We start from the raw sequence: 21,752 nt of genomic DNA, 5'->3' as shown, positions 1-21,752 counted from the left end.
TCTACTTATTCTAAAAGGTTAGCAACTATATTTCCTCGTTTAGACCGTGTGGTACTAATTTTTAGGATCGTGATTGTATTTGATATACTGTCGTATAACGCAGATGAGCCATCCATGGATGTACGGTGATCGACGCACAACCGCTTACAGAGAAGGCGTGCATTCTTTTCGAGATGCAGCCGATGCGAACAAGCATGGTGGTGGCTATATGTTTTGTCCATGTGTTGAATGTCAGAATGAGAAGGATTACACTTCCTCAAGAGTCATTCAGAGCCACCTGGTTCGGTCCGGTTTTATGTCGGGCTATAATGTTTGGACCAAACACGGAGAAAGAGGGGTTATGATGGAAGACGACGATGAAGAAGAAGAGAACGATGATGACAACTACCGATCTATGTTCCCTGAGTATGCTGATACCGCAATGGAAGACAATGAAGAAGAAGATCAGGATGAAGAACGGGAACCAGATGAGCCCGCTGATGATCTTGGCCGGGTCATTTCTGATGCACGGCGAGGTTGCGACACAGAAAAGGAGAGGTTGCAGTTCGAGCAGATGTTACAGGACCACAACAAATTGTTGTACCCAACTTGTGAAGATGGCCAGAAGAAGCTGGGTAGCACACTGGAATTGCTGAAGTGGAAGGCAGAGACCGGTGTGACTGACTCGTCATTCGAAAAGTTGCTGGTACTGATGAAGAAGATGCTTCCAAGAAAGAACGAATTGCCCGCCAGCACGTACGAAGCAAAGAAGCTTGTCTGCCCTCTAGGATTAGACGTGCAGAAGATACATGCATGCCTTAATGACTGCATCCTCTACCGCGGTGAGAAGTACGAGAATATGGATAAATGCCCGGTATGCACTGCATTGCGGTATAAGATCAGAAAAGATGACCCTGGTGATATTGAGGGCGAGCCACCCAGGAAGAGGGTTCCTGCCAAGGTGATGTGGTATGCTCATATAATACCACGGTTGAAACGTCTGTTCAGAAATAAAGATCATGCGAAGTTGTTGCGATGGCACATGGAAGATCGTATGAAAGACGATAAGTTGAGGCACACCGCTGATGGTCGACAGTGCAGAAAAATCGAGAGAGAGTTCCCGAGATTTGCAGGTGACGCAAGGAACTTATGGTTTGGTCTGAGTACAGATGGCATGAATCCTTTTGAGGAGCAGAGTTGCAGTCACAGCACCTGGCCCGTTACTCTATGTATCTACAACCTTCCTCCTTGGTTGTGCATGAAGCGGAAGTTCATTATGATGCCAATGCTTATCCAAGGTCCAAAGCAACCCGGCAACGATATTGATGTGTACCTAAGGCCATTAGTTGATGAACTTTTACAGTTGTGGGCCGAACCAGGTATACGTGTGTGGGACGAGCACAAACAAGAGGAATTTGACCTTCGAGCGTTGCTTTTCGTAACCATCAATGATTGGCCTGCTCTTAGTAACATTTCAGGACAGTCAAACAAGGGATACAATGCATGCACGCACTGTTTGGATCAGATAGAAAGTATATATCTGGACAAATGTAGGAAGAATGTGTACCCGTACAGTCGTCGTTTTCTTCCGCCCAAGCATCCCTTAAAGAAAAAAGGCAGGCATTTCAATGGCAAGGCAGAACCCCGGGGGAAGCATGTCATCCGTACTGGTGCTGAAGTATTTGATATGGTCAAAGATTTAAAAGTAATCTTTGTAAAGGGTCCTGGCAGCCAACCTGTTCCTAACGGCCCTGATAAGCGCGTACCCATGTGGAAGAAGAAATCTATATTTTGGGAGCTACCCTACTGGGAAGTCCATGAGGTCCGCTCGGCAATCGACGTGATGCACCTGACGAAAAATCTCTGCGTGAATATTCTAGGCTTCCTGGGCTTGTATGGGAAGTCAAAAGATACACCGGAAGCACGGGAGGACCAGGAACGTCATAAAGGAAGAGATGGCATGCATCCAGGATAGTTTCAAGGGCGTGCCAGCTACGCTCTTACTAAGGAAGAGAAGGAAATCTTCTTTGAAGTCCTTTTCAGTATCAAGGTCCCGACTGGCTTCTCGTCGAATATAAAGGGAATCGTAAATATGAAAGACAAAAAATTCCAAAACCTAAAGTCTCATGACTGCCACGTGCTTATGACGCAATTGCTTCCGATTGCATTGAGGGGAATTCTACCGGAAAATGTTCGCCTGGCAATTGTGAAGGTATGTGCATTCTTCAATGCAATTTCTCACAAGGTAATCGATCGAGAAAGTCTATCAGGGTTACAGATTGATGTGGTCCAATGTCTGGTCAGCTTTGAGTTGTTGTTCCCGCCATCCTTCTTCAGTATAATGACACACCTCCTAGTTCACCTAGTCGAAGAGATTAGAATTCTCGGCCATGTGTTTCTACACAATATGTTCCCCTTCGAGAGGTTCATGGGAGTATTAAAGAAATATGTTCGTAACCGTGCTAGGCCAGAAGGAAGCATCTCCAAGGGCTATGGAACAGAGGAGGTCATTGAGTTTTGTGTGGACTTTCTTCCTGACCTTAAGCTGATTGGTGTTCCTGAATCTCGGTATGAGGGTAGGCTGATAGGAAAAGGCACACTAGGAAGGAAAGCAAAAGTATGTATGGACGGGCATTCTTTCTCTCAAGCACACTACACAGTTCTACACAATTCCATCGTGGTGGCTCCGTATATCGTGAGACACAAGAATATTCTACGCTCCGAAAACCCGGGGAAGGCTGACTCTTGGATTAAAGGGGAACACGAGAAGACTTTCGGCAGTTGGTTGTAGACACATCTCATGAATGACGACACCGTTGGAGATCAGCTGTATTGTTTGGCCAGGCCACCATCTTCGACTATATGTACTTTCCAAGGGTATGAGATAAATGGGAATACATTTTACACAGTTGCCCAAGATAAAAAGAGCACCAACCAAAATAATGGTGTCCGCTTTGATGCAACAGACGAGAATGGGCACTGTTTGGAAACATATTACGTATACATAGAGGAGATATGGGAACTTGACTATGGACCTACTTTTAAGATCCCTTTGTTTCGGTGCAAATGGGTGAAGCTGACAGGAGGCGGGGTAGTTGTAGACCAAAAGTACGGCATGACAACAGTGGATCTCAACAATCTTGCGTACATGGACGAACCATTTGTCCTAGCCAATGATGTCGCTCAGGTTTTCTATGTGAAGGACATGTCTACAAACACGAGAAAAAGAAATCAGCAAAAGAAGATATCGTCCGATGAGCCAAAACGCCACATAGTTCTTTCAGGGAAAAGAAACATCGTGGGAATAGATGACAAGACAAACATGTCAGTAGATTATAATAAGTTTCATGAAATTCCGCCCTTCAAAGTGAAAACTGACCCAAGCATCCTACTGAATGATGAAGATTCTCCATGGCTACGACCCACAAGAAAACAGAAATAATAGATAGGAATATTGCTGCAATAATGTAATAATGTATTAAACCTTTTATGTAATGCATGTATGGAATGTACTAAATTTCAAACACTTTTCATTTACATAGTATCCATGTAAGAGATGAGTTCTCGTTCGAAACCCTGATACTTCGAGAGAGATTGTCCGTTTTGTACACGAAGCGCATCCAGTTTTTGTCGTAGCCCTCTCAACTTTTTAACACATGCTATGTGGGTGAAATGATGATAGCATGCCAACTTTTAACATTTTCAGAGTTCATTTGTAGTGCTTTTCAATTTCAGGGTCAAATTGGCGATTCATCTCTATTATGAAATTAAATATATCAAAAAACCATTGCAGAACATATGACCAAATTAATACAAGTTCATCATCACATTAAAGCCAAAGAACAGTAGTGATCAAATGTTATTATTGCAAAAAATAAATACATAAAGTTCTCTCATAAAACAACATACAACTATGTAAAATATTTAAATGCAACAACAAACGCGATCAAAATCGCAACTAAGATAACAATTGACCCAACAGCATAATGATACCAAGCCTCTTTATCAATGGCATATTTTCTAATATTCCTAATCTTCAAGCGCATTTCATCCATCTTCAAGCGCATTGCATCCATCTTCAACCGCATCGCATTGATCTTCATCTTGCGATCATCGATGACATCGGCGACATGCAACTCCAGTTCCATATTCTTATCCTCAATTATTTTCAATTTTTTCTTCAAGTATTTGTTTTCTTTTTCAACCAAATTTAACTTCTCGACAAGAATTTTATGTGGGTTGGAATTTCCGGTTCACATACCTCCTAGATTAAAAAAATATATGTCACGTTGGTCGTCATAATTGTCATAAACACTAAATAAAACAAATAGTTATAAAAGATAATATATACCACATCCGAATCATAGACAGGACGAGGCCCGACGGAGGCGGATACCAAAACCATCGCACTATATAATAACAAAAAATAATGAAAGTTAGTAATTTATACAAGTATGTATCTAAATCATACAAGTAAGATTTTTTTTCTTTTAAAAAGAAGATAAGAACAAGAGGCTCACCACGGTGGTGCTCGCGACGAGATCGGCACGGGGCGATCGACAATGGTGAGGACGGGCACGGGACGACACCCTACGCATGTGCAGACTCTAAGAAGTTAATTTGAGCATTTGAATGAGCTACACTAGCAGTGACAAATGAAAGGATGAAGTAGCTAACCTTTTAAAACACTTGTGCAGTTGGTGCACGGCCAAACCTAGACAAATATTAAGAAAAATGGAGCTTGGAGGTCGAGCTTTTCAACATTTTTAGAGTTCATTTGTAGTGCTTTTCAATATTAGGGTCAACTAGTTAAAAAAAAGTAAATGCACGAAATATATCAAATGAAGTCAGAAATTGTTGAAATTTTGTGATGTGCCTTTGAATGGTGCATTTTGAACACACAAAAAGTATGGAGTTCAAATAAATACAAAAAAATGAAATCCCTTTGTAAGAGATGAGTTCTCGTTCGAAACCCTGATACTTCGAGAGAGATTGTCCGTTTTGTACACGAAGTGCATCCAGTTTTTGTCGTAGCCCTCTCAACTTTTTAACACATGCTATGTGGGTGAAATGATGATAGTATGCCAACTTTCAACATTTTCAGAGTTCATTTCAAACACTTTTCAATTTTAGGGTCAACTAGCTCAAAAAAATAAGTAAATGCACGAAAAATACCAAATAATAGTTTGGATAGTCAAAATAATTATTTTTGAAAATAGAAAATAGTTTTGAATTATTTATTCAATTTCAAACACTTTTCATTATCATAGTTTTATCAAATTCTCAAATATGCAAAAAGAATTTTAATAAACATAGTTTTTAATTGAAAATAACAAAATAGTTAATAGTTTGGATAGTCAAAATAATTAATTTTTAAAATAGAAAATAGTTTTGAATTATTTATTCAATTTCAAACACTTTTCATTATCACAGTTTTGTCAAATTCTCAAATATGCAAAAAGAGTTTTAATAAACATAGTTTTTAATTAAAAATAACAAAATAGTTAATAGTTTGGATAGTCAAAATAATTAATTTTGAAAATAGAAAATAGTTTTGAATTATTTATTCAATTTCAAACACTTTTCATTATCATAGTTTTGTCAAATTCTAAAATATGCAAAAAGAATTTTAATAAACATAGTTTTCAATTGAAAATAACAAAATAGTTAATAGTTTTGATAGTCAAAATAATTAATTTTGAAAATAGAAAATAGTTTTGAATTTTTTATTCAATTTCAAACACTTTTCATTTTCATAGTTTTGTCAAATTCTCAAATATTTAAAAAGAATTTTAATAAACATAGTTTTTAATTGAAAATAACAAAGTAGTTAATAGTTTGGATAGTCAAAATAATTAATTTTGAAAATAGAAAATAGTTTTGAATTATTTATTCAATTTCAAACACTTTTCATTTTCATAGTTTTGTCAAATTCTCAAATATGCAAAAAGAACTTTAATAAACATAGTTTTTAATTGAAAATAACAAAATAGTTAATAGTTTGGATCGTCACAATAATTAATTTTGAAAATAGAAAATAGTTTTGAATTATTTATTCAATTTCAAACACTTTTCATTTTCATAGTTTTGTCAAATTCTCAAATATGCAAAAAGAATTTTAATAAACAAAGAATTATAAAAAACAAAATAAATAAAGCAAAGAACAAAACAAAAATAATGGAAAAAAATTGAAACTATATGAGAATTTATAGAGAAAATTCAACCTAAATTCAAAGTGACCTCACTTTGAATTCAGGTTGAATTCTGTCCATAATTTCAAATATATTTTCAATTTTTAAATTTACTGTCTGTTTAGGCCCGTAAGCCTGCTTTAGAGAGGAGCTCGACACGGTTGGGACAACGGGGCTTATAAACCAACGGCGGCTCCTCTCGACAAGCGAGGTGGGACTAAACTTTGGAATGCCGCCAGCCAAAGCCTTTAGTCCCGGTTCAGGGCTCGAACCGGGACTAAAGACCACCTTTAGTTCCGGGTGGAGCCACGACCCGGGACTAAAGCCCCTCGTTTCCCGCCTCCTCGCGTGCCGAAAAGGGGTCTTTAGTCCCGGTTCGTGGCTAGACCCGGGACTAAAGGGTGTCTTTAGTCCCGGTTCTAGCCAAGACCCGAGACTAAAGGTCCTTCTATATAAAGCGACACTTCGAAGTTTCCAACCCATCTCCTCTCGTTTTCTTCCTCCTCTCGCTCTCGCCTGCGCACCGGACGACGACGATCGACGCCACCAGGCTGCCGGACCTCCGCCTCGCTCTCGCCGTCGTCGACACTTCTTCCGAGGAGGTATGGCTTCTCTTCATCAGATTCAGAGAGAGAGAGAGGGGGGGGACAGGGGAGGGAGCGCCGGCGCCGCCTGAGCGCGTGCGGGAGCTCAGGCCGGCGGCCGCAGGGGCTGCTCAGGAGGGCGGCGGCCGCGGGGGCAGGGGCTGCTCGGGCAGGGGAGGTGGTGGGGACTGGGGAGGCGGGCGGCGGCCGTGGGGGCAGGGGCTGCTCGGGCAGGGGAGGTGGTGGGGACTGGGGAGGCGGGCGGCGGCCGTGGGGGCTGCTCAGGCGGGCGGCAGCCGTGGTGGGGACTGGGGAGGCCGGAAAACAGAGGTTGTCTAAATTTTAAAAAAATAGTTAGTATTTAGTTAGATATAGTTATAGTTAGATATAGAAATATTTTAGTTAGTATTTATTTTGTTAGAATTATTTAGTTAGAATTATTTTAGTTAGAATTATTTAGTTAGAATTTATTTGCAAATAGAAATAGAATTATTTAGTTAGAATTTATTTGCAAATAGAGATAGAATTATTTTACTTAGAATTATTTAGTTAGAATTTATTTGCAAATAGAAATAGAATTATTTTGCATCATATATAGTTTGTTAGTTTATTAGTTAATCAAATGTCCGTTTTTTGCACACACTTAAAACTTTTGTCAATATATAGTTGAACTAGTTGATTTAATAATACTACTTTATTTTACTATATATATAATTAGTTTATTTTTAGTAAGAAAATTAATAGAACTAGTTTATTTTTTTAGTTCATTTTACGATGCCTATCCCACATCCTGGTCGTCGACTCGGCGAAGGACACCTGCTTGATCAGAGGGGCCATGTCCGGGACTGGGCTCCGCCCAGCTGGTATTGGGAGGTGCTACCTTCCGGGGGGCGTAGGTTGGTGAGCAGCCAGCCCGTTGTTGACCCGATCCTTGTTTGGTGGCGGTCGCGTGGGTCAGTGACGGTGCAGAGACTTCCGGACACTGCGGAGGTGGTACGTCACCGTGTCAGCGAGGAGGATGAGCACGTCCGTCGCTACATGGTTGCGTTGGAGGGCAGGTTCGACCATACCTGGCAGGTTCTTCAGGGATCTCACTGGAGTTATGATCCTGTGATGGTTCCTTCTCAAAAAAGAACAAGAAAAATGCCGACAAAAAGAAATATCACCACACGCTGGGGCCAGGGGGCTATGAGAGTGCCATCCCAAAGTGGGATAAGAAAGAGCAAGATCTGCTAGCTAAAGGCATCATACCTGAACCACTCCGTGATGAGTGGGAATTGAGAGCAAGAAATTGGTTCCTTGCGCATGGTGGTTCGTACGACGAAGAAACAGGGGACCTCATCTGCAGTGACGGTCTTAGGATACCCAGGGAGAATTGGAAAAAGATAGTGAAAGAAATTAAGGAGGGAAAAAGACAGTTCACTGCAGATAGAGAGAAAGATTTGCTCACACTGGTCCTCGGCAATGACGAACATGGAGGACGAACGCGAGGCTTCGGTCCTTCTTACCCGTGGTGGCTTGGGTTTGCCAGAGACCAAGACACTTACAGAAGCCGAGCGAGAGCAAAGAAGCGACAGCAGGATGAGGAGAATGACAAGTTCAACCAGTTGCTTGCCAGGATTAACAAGCAACAGAAGTAGATTGATGAGCTTAGAGGAGTAGCGCGCCAGGAAGATCCTGCACTCGATATTACCGGCGCCCCATCTAAGTGGAAAAGCAGCGTGGCTGAATCTGAGGCCCCGTCCGACGATGCATGAAGAATGATAGAGGGCGGTCCCGGCTACCCCGTGGATGGAATCAAGGAGTCAACATCATGTGAACTCCATCAGAAATTCAAGAACATATCCATGAAGGTGGCCGTCGGACAAGCTTTACCTTCTGGCCCTGATGCACGCTGGCATGGCCGTGAGATTCCAGCTGGCTTTGCTAAAGTCGGAGTGGATGAAATCATGGCGGGGTTTCATGATATGGAGCTCGACATAGTTGGACCCGAAGATGAGAGGACACTCGGAGAAGTACTGGGTGGAGTCATCCTATGGGACAAGAACTACATCAAGCTTCCAGGCTCGGCCCCAAGGACAACACCGCCTCCGAGTTGTCGCAGGTCATCTACACCTCCATCACCTCCAAGCCCTCCACATGACGACGGCCAGCACAACAAGAGTCCATCTCGATCACCGCCACCGGACTTGGGTCGTCCGTCTCCGCCGCCGCCCGCTCCGGATACTAAGCGGAAGCGTGCTAGCAAGAACGCTCCGTCGATGATTTCTAAGCGACGGAGCTCCCCAAAGTGCAAACTGTCGCCCCTCCCAAAGGTACCTCATGCTAATCTTCCTATCAGACCTTATGATCGTACCGCCGAGGAAAACGCCAGGATAGCAAAGGAACATTACGATGCACAGATGCAAAAGAAGGAACCCGAGCCCCGCCCGGAATACACCGAGAAGCAAATAGCATATGCAAAATACTTCACGACCCTTCCATCACAGTATGACTTACACCATAAGCCTGATGACTATAGACGCACATTGCAGAAGGAAGGGAAAAAGAGCAGATCACGCGCAAGTGCAAGTGGGAGCAAATCAAGTTCAACTACAAGCAAAAAAAGATCAGATGTTCCTCAGCTTGGACAACAGGCCAAACAGTCGATCCCACCCCTCAGGGTGTTACCCGAGAATGTTCCCCCTCTGGTGCAGGGGCAAGATTTGGAATTAGCAAAGAAGTTGGCGGATGAATGGGGTATCCCGGTTGAAGACGTTCTGGCTTCCCAAGACGACAGGTTACCCAAGGCTGTGGTAGCCCCTAAGCCACAGTTTGTCATGAGAGCGTCTTTGGTCAGCAAAGATGGTCTCCCAACAAATATGCGTTACTTGCATACATGGTACTTAAGTGAATCAAAGAATGGGAGAACGATGATCGTGGCGCGTGTCCCACGGGAGTACTACGGCCGCCCCGAAGAAATCCATATCGACTTTGATGAACTCTTCCAGATGTACAATGCCGATGCCCTCGACAAATCTCTTATGAGTTGCTATTGTCTGTAAGTTTTTCAATTCGTTGTCTACATATAACTTGTTTAGTTATTTCAATTCATTGTCTACATATAACTTGTACTCTATTATGCAGAATGAAGATTCTGGAATGTAAAAGTAGGAACATCCTAAATATTGGGTTTATTGACCCAGATAAAATACATATAGCGACGCTAACTGATAAACCCAAGGAGACGGAGGAAAACCTTCTAAGGTTTCTAACAGATCAAAATTTCTGTGACCACATACTGTTTCCATACAACTTCAGGTGAGGGTCTTTACTCTGTTGTGTCCATTCACTTATAAGTGTAATTTATAAGTTACTGACACACACACACACACACACACACACACACACACACATATATATATACAACTATCATTGGATTCTGTTGGACATTCAAATTGATAAGGGAAGAGTTGATGCCTTCGACCCATTATCGAGACCCTTGGAACAGTTCCAAAGCCTGCAGGACATGCTCCAAGGGTAATTTCAATCATTCTTGCGCTCTATCGGTCTCTTTCGATGATTTTCTGATATATCAATTAATGAAAAACTTAGCAAATCATTTTCCTTGTCGGGCAGGGTTTGGAAGCGGTTCAAGTGCGTGACTCCCGGTATCGAGCATGAGAAGCTGACCTTTAGAGCGGCTCAGGTAAGTAGTAGTATGATATACTTCTATTTTCAATACATTTATGATGCTAGATTATTATTTTGATTATATATATTCTATTCTCGTAAAGTGCGACCAGCAGCCACGGGGGACGCATCTATGCGGATACTATGTTTGCGAGACCATTCGCACGTTTACCTCTGAGCACAAGGATCACAGATTCGACGTAAGCAATGAACATTCACACCTCTATTTTTACCCGTCATTCTTTGTTATCATGATTGATATCCATATTCATCTCCTCTTCTTATATAGTACACGACCATGAGGGTGAAGGTCCTACCAGAGCAACGCGCGATTGCTGTTGCAGAGGAGCTTGCGACCTTTCTGGGGACGGAAGCTATAGATGACAAAGGACGATTTAGTGTAGCTAGGGGCCATTACTGATGTTGGTCCATGTAATTGAATAGACGGGCTCTAGTCCCGATAATTCAGATCTTCATATAATTGTATATATATGCTCGCTTGTAAGATAAGTTAATCTTATATATATTTATAATTAATCTAAACTATATTAAGTTACAAATTCAGGTTTTAATGTTGATATACGTGATTACGTATACGAGTTATTAAAGTAAATACAAAGTTATTTATTTGTTTTATATTATTTTTAATACGAAGTGTTTTTAAATTATTTCGCTTATATTGCAGGATCTTTGAGGGGCCGTCGAGGCCAACAAGACGACTGAGGTGTACGCAGTGGTGTAATATCCTACTCAGTACTCACCATATTTATCATTATGTTGTTTCAGATGTAGCTAAGTTCGTTCACTTGATGTTTTAGTTGCAAATTTATGGAGTAAATTCCTATCGTCTTCCCAGGCAGTTCCACCCGAAGGGAACACTTCTCTACGGCCATAAGGTTCTCATTCAAATGCCATAAAAGGCTACACAGAGAACTACCGGTAGAGTTTTCTCCTATAGGATCCCTAGCATAAGAACTCATTCCATAAATTCAAAAATAAAATACCAAGTGAAAACGCAAAACTACATCATTTTCACAACATAATTTACATATGGTTTTCCCTTTCGGGAACCCCCGAAGGGTTTACACAAGGATAAAGAAATTACCTTCTAACTACCTTCGCGAGCTTACAAATGCTCTAAATATTGTAGCTCTTTATTACACGATGAGGAAGTACTACTACTACTACTACTTGAGCAAAGAGCTTGCTAGCTGAGTTGCAACTCTGTGCTCTATCTGTGGCTGGTTCTTCTTCGTCTGGTGTCTCTCTTCGCAGCAAGGCTCCTCCTTTTATAGGCAAGAGAGCACCTCTTGGATGGCTTCCGGGAGAAGGCTCCTCTATTATTTCCTCCTTCTTTCTCCTTGTTCATCATGCACCTAGTTTTTAGGCCTTCTAGGCTTTATAGGCTTTGTAGCCATTATAGCCCTTCTTTCTAGGGTATTGAGTGCATGTTGGAGAGGTTTGCACACCGTGTCTTGGCTGCCAATGGAGGTGGCATTGTCTTCTTTTTTGATTTTCTTCTTCGTCATGATTTTGTCTTGGACTGTAATCTTCAGGAATATTACAATCTTTGGATATGCATGTGCCCGTACACTACCTGCTGATATATGTATGCGGGCATACTTGGCTGAAAACATGCACATGTGTGTGCATTGGCTATTGATATGCGTACGCATACATGCTGCATTTATATATATATATATATATATATATATATATATATATATATATATATATATATATATATATATATATAAACATGTATATTTAGAATTATATGAAAACTAATTCTCGAACATCAAACGAGGCATCACGTTAATCTCCCGAACACCTAAACCCTAAAACCCTAAAATAAACAAAATTTGCAGAAACTCTTTAGTCCCGGTCCGTGTTAAGACCCGGGACTAAAGGGCCTGCCCCTGAGGACGCTCCGAGGCGCCCACGTGGAGCACCTTTGGTCCCGGCTTGGAACAGGGTCGGGACTAAAGGTTAGGCCTTTAGTTCCGGTTGATGAACCGGGACTAAAGCCACTTACGGGTCGGGACTATAGGCCCTGTCCCCACTAGTGTATTGTGTATATGATACTCTCCATTACAACCAGCCTTAGCTAAGCGTTGACGCCTCCCTCTCCCAGGAACAAGTCGTGGGCAGCCAAGTGGCCGAAGCCGAGCAGTCGTGTTTTTTTAAGTCATGTTTTTTTTAGTAAAATTGAACAGTCGTGTTAGTGCTACATAAACTTATTGTGATCGACTGTCTCTAGTTTAAGTCAGTTCATGGTCATCACGGCCACTGCCCAATAGGCATCAGCCAAGCCCAACGCGAGGCACACCTCCAGATTCTGGAAATTGTGCTGGGCTAATACTAGTACATATACGTATTTTCACGGCAACTTATTTATGGCGCTGGCTAAACCACGCCAGATTGCTAGCTTCGCCCTGACGGCTGTTGGACATGCTCTTATGATGATTAAATAAAAATTACGTTTGGATATGCACGGATGTACGCATATGTACATGGCTTGCCGGCAGGGGAGGGGTAAAACTCGGGTGAGCGTGGACTGGTCCGTCCGACCGGGGTGAAGAATTACTTATTCTTAGACCTTTTTACGATACCCTATACTGCTCATGAGAGAGGGAGCTGTATATTCAAATCTGGCCATCGATTTTCCAAGGGCAGGATAGACATTTTTTTGTTTTCTATGCAACACTCGACTTGGCCTAATGATCTGTTTTGCCTCCTCCTTCCTGTGGTCGCCTGTCGCCAGTAGTGGCCTCAACCAATGCGATGTTGGGGTGCTCAGCCATCGAAGAGTCGTACGTTGACGCCTCACGACCGGTCGAGGGAGACTTGCACTACGTTGCCGACCACCCGGTCCAAAAACAAGGCAGAAAAAGGTAGCTGGCCCGGTGGCGAAGGAAAAGTTATAACCATAGGGGTTGTAGCCATGCCGTGAAGGAGTTGTAGCCATGCTGTGACAGCCAGAACCTTAGTGACGTCATCAGCGGATAATGGCGACTAGAAATCAAGACGCCGCTCTTGCCGGTAGCGGCCAGAATCCAATAGGGTGGGCAGGGTTTGTCAACCGCCGTGTTGTCATCTGGCCGGGACGGCCAGCCGCTCGTTCGCGAACGAGCAGCGTGCGCGTGGAAGAAGTGCATGTACAGAAGGAGTAGACGTTGGTTCGGAGGTCCTGCACCGAGCAGTGGTCCAGTCCCCGGAGGACGAGACGGCGGTGCTGAAGTGGGCGAGGCGGCCAAACTGGCGTGAGGCCGCGCGTCCTACCGAAGGGGAGGTCGGCGTAGTAGACGGGTGCACAACTCCGGCGCGGGGCGTCGACAGGGACCTCCATGAAGACGAAGACAAGGAGGTAGTAGTCGCGGGTGAGCATCGGCGTGACGGTGTCCCAGAGGAGTAGCGGCATCAGGCGGCGAGTCGTCGACCGGCTGCCGGTAGGAGGAAGAGGAAGAGGAGGGAGGGACAGGGGAGAGAAGCGAGGCGTTGACGACGAGGAAAAGGGCCTAACTTCGCAGCCAACTGATTCGCCGTAGGTGGCTAGGCGCATGTCGTGGCTGCCGGAACCTAGTGGGTTCGGCAGCTGAGTTTTTCACTTCCCAAAATGCACTCACCACTCGTATACTGGAGGACAGAGCGATGCGGTGCAAGCCATACCGCGTGCAATTCCACTGGCGAAATTGGAGCAGTACATATCGCTCCCCACCATTAGATTTCATAAATGGACGACCCATATTTCTCCTAGGGTACCATAAAAGAGCTCTATTCTTACTACTCCCTCTGTTCCTAAATATAAGACCTTTTAAAGATTGTATTATAAACTACATACGGATGTACATAGACATATTTTAGAGTATATATTCACTCATTTTGCTCTGTATGTAGTCTTGTAGTGAAATCCCTAAAAGGTCTTATATTTTGGAACGGAGGGAGTAGTATCCCATTATCACTTTGGGAGGGAGGAAGGGGTGAGATCGAGAAGGGTTAGGGTTACGGGAGAGAAAGAGGTGGGATGGCGAAAATAAACCGGTGGAGTGGGGAGACGAAAAATGACCACGTAGTGGTAGAACGATGAACGAAAAAATACCGGTAACGAGAAAAAACCAAAAAATTATGGACGAAAAAAGATTGATAAACGTCGGCTACGAAGTGCCTCTTTAGGAGTAGAGACTAGTATTCCACCCGTACACAGTAGCTGAACGAAGCCTCACTTTTGGCGACGGCGACGACGACGAACGATGCAGTAAGCCACCCGCACCGTTGCATGCATGAATGTGCACGTAGTCACTCACGTCGTTGCTAGTATAAGGGAGTAGTTAATTACTTACGCAGTAAGCAGCTGCACGACACGGAGTTGGAATGTCGTGCTGACTCCGCCAGTGCTGCTGCTGCTGCTGGTTACCACCTGGTCAAGTCAAAGATTCATTCTAGAACCTGTCAAAGTTATAGAAATCAAGGTGAGCCAACATACGTATCTCGTCGATGGCGACGGAAGTCACTTAAGGAGGAGGTGTCTGGTTGCATGCATAGGAGTATCCACATCACTCATCAGCACTCTTGCATGTGGTTGTGTCCGTACATACTCCCTTCATCCGGAATTATTTATCGCATGAATTTAGAAAAATAAATATATCTATAATTAAAATACATCCAGATGCATTCATTTCTATGGTAAGTATTTTTGGACAAAAGAAGAATAGCATGCCAACCCTGATAAGCTCAACCAGCACTGAGCTCAACGCAACAGCTTATACTATAATTTGGGTTCTCACTCAATTAGGTTGGAAGCCAATAAGCTGACAAGGATTACTTGCAAATAATTCCCACTTTGGCTCTTTTGTTCAGAGAACACAGAAACTACACACACCAGCTAGATTCCTAGAGAAGAAACTCTTTGTACGGTTTCACACAGCGCTTTCACCAGTGTCCTCTAAATATTGGTCAATTAGTCCTCACCCAACCTTTGTTTAGAGTTGTCATAAACCTCCAACGAAATACACAACTCTATCTCAGAGCATGTACAACGCTCCACGTTGGACCAATGCCCCAGCACACCACGTCAACTCAAATGCTCCACCTCATCCCAGCCTGCTGCTTGCAAAGTGAAACGGGATCCTGCAGGGAAACCAGCTTCCTCACTTGCAAAAGCCAACTTCCGAGGGTAAAAGCATGAGGGAAATGAGCTCATTGATGGGATAACGAGTCATGAGAGAGAGCGTCAGGTGTGCAAAAACTGAAGTGGTGGGTCCAAATAAAATGATGCCTGCGGTGGAAGCTAGTGGTCTTCAAGTAGCTGCTTTATAAATTTTTACCTAGGTGGAGCATGGAGCATCACCATACAGCTGCCTTCATTGTACATGCCCTCAGAATAATTTTGCATATTAGGTTAGGACAGGCCTTTGCTTAACAATTATGTTATTAGTATATTTCATGACATAGAATTGATGTTATTAGATATGTATGTCAAAATACTTATATATGGTTATATATATATGGAGGTGCGGTGGATACCGGTCCTTGCCGATTGGGAGGGCTGCTCCGTTTTTAGGTGTCTTTTTTCGAGTATGTTTAGGGTTTGTGCCCTGTCCAAGAAGGCGTGGAGGTTTTCTAAAAATTAAATAAGGTTCTCTCCGCCTAGGTCCCATGCCGACAATGTGTCTGGCGTTGTCGGAGGCGTGTCAAGGTGCGTCCCCGGTGGATCTCAAGGATTATGACTGCTTTTTGTCTTCAGAGGATCTTTATGGTTTCGGTATTAATTTGTCTGTGTTCGTGTGCCTACATGCTTGATTCTTCTAATCTATACTTATCTTTATTTATGATGGTTGCTGTTTTGGTGTGCTGGTCACTTGGTCCTTTGTGTCCTTACCATGGTGACTTTCCGATTGTCTATGACAACAAGATTTGCCCAGTTCGGGTGAGTGAGAGAGAGACGATGATGGCGGGACACCTTGTACTCCTTCTAATGATTGTAGTCGCCGCTAGATGGTCTATTGACCTAGATGCAATTTTGGTTAATTCTAGTGTTCTTTGTAATGCCATGATGTTCCATGAATAGATGGACAGTTTTTCCCACAAAAAGGATATATTATATGGAGCCAACGAGTTAACAAGGAACGGCATGAACACTATCGTGCAAGTAAAAAAAAAGATGCACATTAGTACATACATTGTTGAGATGGAGCTAAGGCTGGTCATAATAGAAAATTATCATACACCAGTACCATATATCCAATGGAAATGAGTTGTTGCGTCCGCTCTTGGAAAACCATATTTAAAAGTTTTTCAAATTTCAGTGCGAACTTGAGGATTTACATGTTTTTACACTAATTTAATTACATGTTTGTAGAACATGGCATGCCCATCACACTGGATTTGGATTTTGCTTTGATAGAACCTTTTAAAGCTCAAACATACAGTTTTCACTGGCAGCAGCCCCTGATAAGTTCAACAAAGCAGCCGTGATAAGTTCAACGAGACAGATGGACGATCTTACTAATTAAGAAACATAACAGGTCAAACATATGACTGATGCTGTGCGTTAATTTCAGCAGATCAAAAGAAATGGAGACAAAGGGAAACGTCGGGATACGACAGAGAACGTGTCAAACTGAAGCGAGGTCCGTGCACATATGCTATAAATACATGTACCTTCGGAGCACTTGAGCACCCAACCATTACAACCTAGAGACATAGCTAGCTAGCTCTTGCCTCTTCAGTCCGCGGTGCATAGCTCTCAAGAGCTAAGTGCCAAGGAAAGAAGAAGGCTTCGGGCCTCAACAAAAGAGGATATGGAAATGGAGATGGGCTCGACGGGCGCCACCGGAGCATCGACCAATTTCTCGCTGCCGGTGGACTCTGAGCACAAGGCCAAGTCCATCAAAATCTTCTCCTTCGGCAACCCACACATGCGTGCCTTCCACCTTGGATGGATGTCCTTCTTCACATGCGTTGTCTCCACCTTCGCCGCCGCGCCGCTCATTCCCATCATCCGCGACAATCTCAACCTCACCAAGGCTGACATAGGCAACGCTGGTGTTGCCTCTGTGTCTGGTGCCATCTTCTCAAGGTTGGCCATGGGCGCCATCTGCGACCTTCTTGGCCCACGCTATGGTGGTGCTTTCCTCATCATGCTTTGTGCACCAGCGGTGTTCTGCATGTCTGTCATCGATAGTCCCGCCGGATACATCACTATACGCTTCCTCATTGGTGTCTCACTGGCCACCTTTGTGTCGTGCCAGTACTGGATCAGCACCATGTTCAATAGCAAGATCATTGGGACAGTCGGCGGCTTAACAGCGGGGTGGGGAGACATGGGTGGAGGTGCCACACAACTCATCATGCCTTTTGTCTTCGATGCAATCAAGGCATGTGGTGCGACGCGTTTCACGGCGTGGCGCATCGCTTACTTCGTGCCAGGAATGATGTTGGTGGTGATGGGCTTGCTCGTGCTCACCTTGGGACAGGATCTTCCCGATGGCAACCTGAGGAGCCTCCAAAAAAATGGTGACATGAACAAGGACAAGTTCTCCAAGGTTCTCCGGGGCGCCGTCACCAACTACCGAACTTGGATCTTTATCTTCATCTATGGCTATTGCATGGGTGTAGAGCTCACCTCAAACAACGTGATTGCCGGGTATTACTATGATAGTTTCTACCTCGACCTTCGAAAAGCAGGTATCATTGCCGCATGCTTTGGCTTGGCCAATATCTTTGCCCGTCCCATGGGTGGATACCTCTCCGACCTTGGTGCTCGCTACTTTGGCATGCGTGCCCGACTTTGGAACATATGGATCCTCCAGACGGCCGGTGGAGTCTTCTGCTTTTGTCTCGGTCGTGCATCCACCCTTCCCACCTCCATAGCATGCATGGTTCTGTACTCCATCTGCGTCGAGGCTGCATGCGGTGCCGTCTATGGTGTCATCCCCTTCGTCTCTCGACGCTCCCTCGGGCTCGTCTCCGGCATGACCGGTGCAGGCGGTAATGTGGGCGGCGGGCTCACACAGCTCCTCTTCTTCACTTCGTCGCAGTACACCACGGGCAAAGGGCTCCAGTACATGGGCATCATGATCATGGCGTGCACACTCCCCGTCGTGCTCGTGCACTTCCCTCAGTGGGGCTCCATGTTCGTCCCTCCCAGCGCCGACGCCACCGAGGAGGAGTACTACGCCGCCGAGTGGACAGAGGAGGAGAAGGGCAAGGGCCTCCACATGGCTGGCCTCAAGTTTGCTGAGAACAGCATATCCGAGCGTGGCAGGCGCAATGCCATCCTCGCCGTACCTGCTACCCCACCCAACAGCACGCCACAACACGTGTAAGACGTTAGTATTTTTCCCTCAATGTATACACTGCATGTATACATACATACGTGCCATATGTATGTGTGTGTGTACCCCTGGGATAAAGGTGGGGCACCCCATTTGGCCGATGTGGTTTCCCGGACCAACTGCATTTTGGGCGCTTATCTAGGCCTTAGTCAATAATAGCTGGGGCTTGTATCATGTTATATTATGAGAAATATCAATATGAGAATACACATCGTTTCTTGCACCTTGCATATCTCTCCTTAATTTCATAGTACTTTTTGAGACAATATTAGTATTTTCCGAGATGGCTTACCACATATACCATGTAATTATTTCATTGTACTTGTAAGGGCTTGTAAAATGTTATGAGAGCATTGGTCAATGGCTTATTCTTGCATAATGCATGAGAACGTACTCTTCCACACCAAAGTGCAAACGCTACACGACTCCACGAGTCTCTCCCAAACGCATGCAAGCGTACGGCAGTACGGTGGGCTTGTGTGCCATTCTAGCGTGATGCCAACTTGGGTACTTCTTCCACACCAAAGTACAGAACCATTCAAAGAGCAACTCTATGAAGAACAACAACGGTAGCGGTGCTACGCATGCGTGAAAGCGCACGGAGCACTATAATATTCTGGGTGATCTACAGCCTGAGCTCTCAACAGCGACATGACACTTGCATTTTCTCTAACCAAAAGTCAATAAAGTTGCTGTGCTCTGAGGGGAAAAAAGTGTCAAGTTTGCCAAAAGAACAGGAGAAACAAAAAATCAAACGAGTCGGTGATCCGAATTTCTACCTTTAGATACATTCAGCACGCAAAGAGCTTGACCTGTGAGAGTACGGGTCCGGGCCGGTCGACACGTGGTTCATACGGACAGGACTGTTTACTAACTATTTTGACGACAAAGACATGACTGAATCAAATCTTGAGAAGCTCTTTATATTTTATGTTTACTACCCTTTCGTCGTCTTTCGGTACATTTTTATGGTTTCTTACTATGCATTTTGTACATGTTCATGAGTGCTCTAGGAGCTTCTAAGATGTATCTAGTTTGTATATTTGTCTATATCGGGTATGTAAAATACGAATATCGGAATACACCAATATCATAACGACGGAAACATGGAGGTCTTGTCACTAACCAAGAGCCATGGACAAGTGTTGGATCCACTTACACATACGTGTGCGTTTCTGTTGGGAAGTGGCGGCCAAAGTCCCCGGGATAGCTCATGTGTGTCCTTCTCATCTCAAATGGGTGCAACGTGTATACGTTTTTGTGGTCAACCTGTAGCGTCATGGTGGTGATCCCCGCGTGGAGACTAAGGATGTATTCTTGTGAGTTATTTGACCTAATTCACAAATTCGTGTGCTACTAAAGTCTTAGATTGTGACCTAATCCGATAGATACGGATCCCTTGAGTGAGAGAGGGAAAACACTGGACCCCTAGTCTCCAAGCAGATTTACAGTGTGGTGTTTCCAAATTAGCTGGAGGTGATTCAAGCTTGTGCAAGATCTCTTGTGGTTTTGTTTGACCATCTTCATTGGTTGGTTCACTGGAGGGTTGATGATAACAACGTTGATAACTTATATCATGTGGTAGTTGAAGCTTCACAAGACCGTGATCAAGCATGTGATAGATCTCATCGGCATTGTCTTCGGGACAAATGTGATCTAGAGAATAGGCACAATCCAAATTAAACATGTATAATCATGCATGTTTCTTTTTTGTGGCGAGTATAATCGTGCATGTTAAGGCTAACTATTATTATTCTTAGTCTATCTCTGGTTAATTGTTGCTTTTCATACTGATCTATACCATACATCTAGTAGGCAGACGATTTGTGGTGCTAAAATGCACCATGGCCCGGCCGTACATGCACATGCAATAGTGCTAGCGACAACACGGGTATTTTCCTTGACGTTTAATAGCTAATCGAGCAAGTCTATTAGTCAAAGGTCAGCAGTGACAAACTAAGCGTTTGGTGAAAACGATTGTTGTGCCGGTTGTTTTCCAACCTCCATTACATGTCAATGAAATTGACCAGAGGGGGCCTTTCAGCGTGTTAAGTAACAAGGTTGATGAAAAAGACCGGTAACCGCCATATGTGAAGTTGTCTCTGCTGTGACATCAGCTGCATCTAACGGACTCAAATAGAAAGAAAACTACTGTGAAAGAGAGACTTTATGCGGAAAGAGGGCATAGATATCTTAGCTAAGTTACAAATAAATCGTTGGCATGAATTAGTGCTTAGCTAAATAACTGATGTTTGCTTTTGCTTATGAAGGGTTGGAATACGTTTCTTAATTATATGCCGAACTTGTGATGTATGCGGTCATCACACAGAGAGATTCATCCTCATTGAACATGTCACGGCTGCAAAACAACATATTACTAGATGATAACTAACGGGTTAATGTGAAAACTGGTTGATATATGTTTTAAATATACTTGCTTGTATTAAGCATTAATATTTGGACAAATAATGTGAACTGGAACTAAAAATACAGATAAACTTTTTGTAACTTATGTACTTAATAATTGTATAGTTGCAAAATATTTAATATACTTTCCATTCCAGAGATACCAACATGGCGTGTATTAAATTTGACCCCTGAAAGATAGGAGCTGATGCATCTTTGATACGTGTTAATCAGACCGATGAGCTCTTTTACGCAGCATTTCAGCTTCTCCAAACCCCCGTGAGAACACAAACACATCATAAGATACTCATCTTGCACGTGCAAGAAGAGTACGATTCGCCGTCGATAAATATAGTAATATTATGGGCTGAAAAGATGGGCTGGTGATCTTAAGTGCGAAGTCTCATTAATTTGGCATCAACTCAAGCGTGGAGATAGGCCATCAAGAAAGCTGCACTTTATTTTAGTCCTATGGATGTTCAACGTGAAAAAAATAGAGATAACATTGATCAAAACAAAAATTATAAGTGTGTACAATGATGTTACCTTAGGGATAAATGCTGAATTATAGGAGAGTGGAAGCA

The 21,752-nt window shown here is 43.5% G+C and overlaps 1 protein-coding gene across 1 annotated transcript; it reads left to right on the top strand.

The window, feature by feature from the left end:
- The first annotated feature begins 17,127 nt into the window (after nucleotides 1-17,127).
- LOC123404151 (high-affinity nitrate transporter 2.1-like) lies at nucleotides 17,128-18,985 on the top strand. Its single transcript, XM_045098071.1, has one exon. It carries the CDS (start codon nucleotides 17,227-17,229, stop codon nucleotides 18,751-18,753), a length of 1,527 nt encoding a protein of 508 aa, XP_044954006.1. The 5' UTR covers nucleotides 17,128-17,226; the 3' UTR covers nucleotides 18,754-18,985.
- Nucleotides 18,986-21,752: the final 2,767 nt, after the last annotated feature.

The sequence above is a fragment of the Hordeum vulgare genome, chromosome 6H (assembly GCF_904849725.1).
Source record: "Hordeum vulgare subsp. vulgare chromosome 6H, MorexV3_pseudomolecules_assembly, whole genome shotgun sequence".
Taxonomy (NCBI): Eukaryota; Viridiplantae; Streptophyta; class Magnoliopsida; order Poales; family Poaceae; genus Hordeum; species Hordeum vulgare.
This window is presented reverse-complemented; position numbering and strand designations above follow the sequence as displayed.

What these genes read in the sequence shown, in the direction of transcription:
- LOC123404151 (XM_045098071.1), top strand. Translation starts at nt 17,227, where the DNA reads ATGGAAATGGAGATGGGCTCGACGGGCGCCACCGGAGCATCGACCAAT.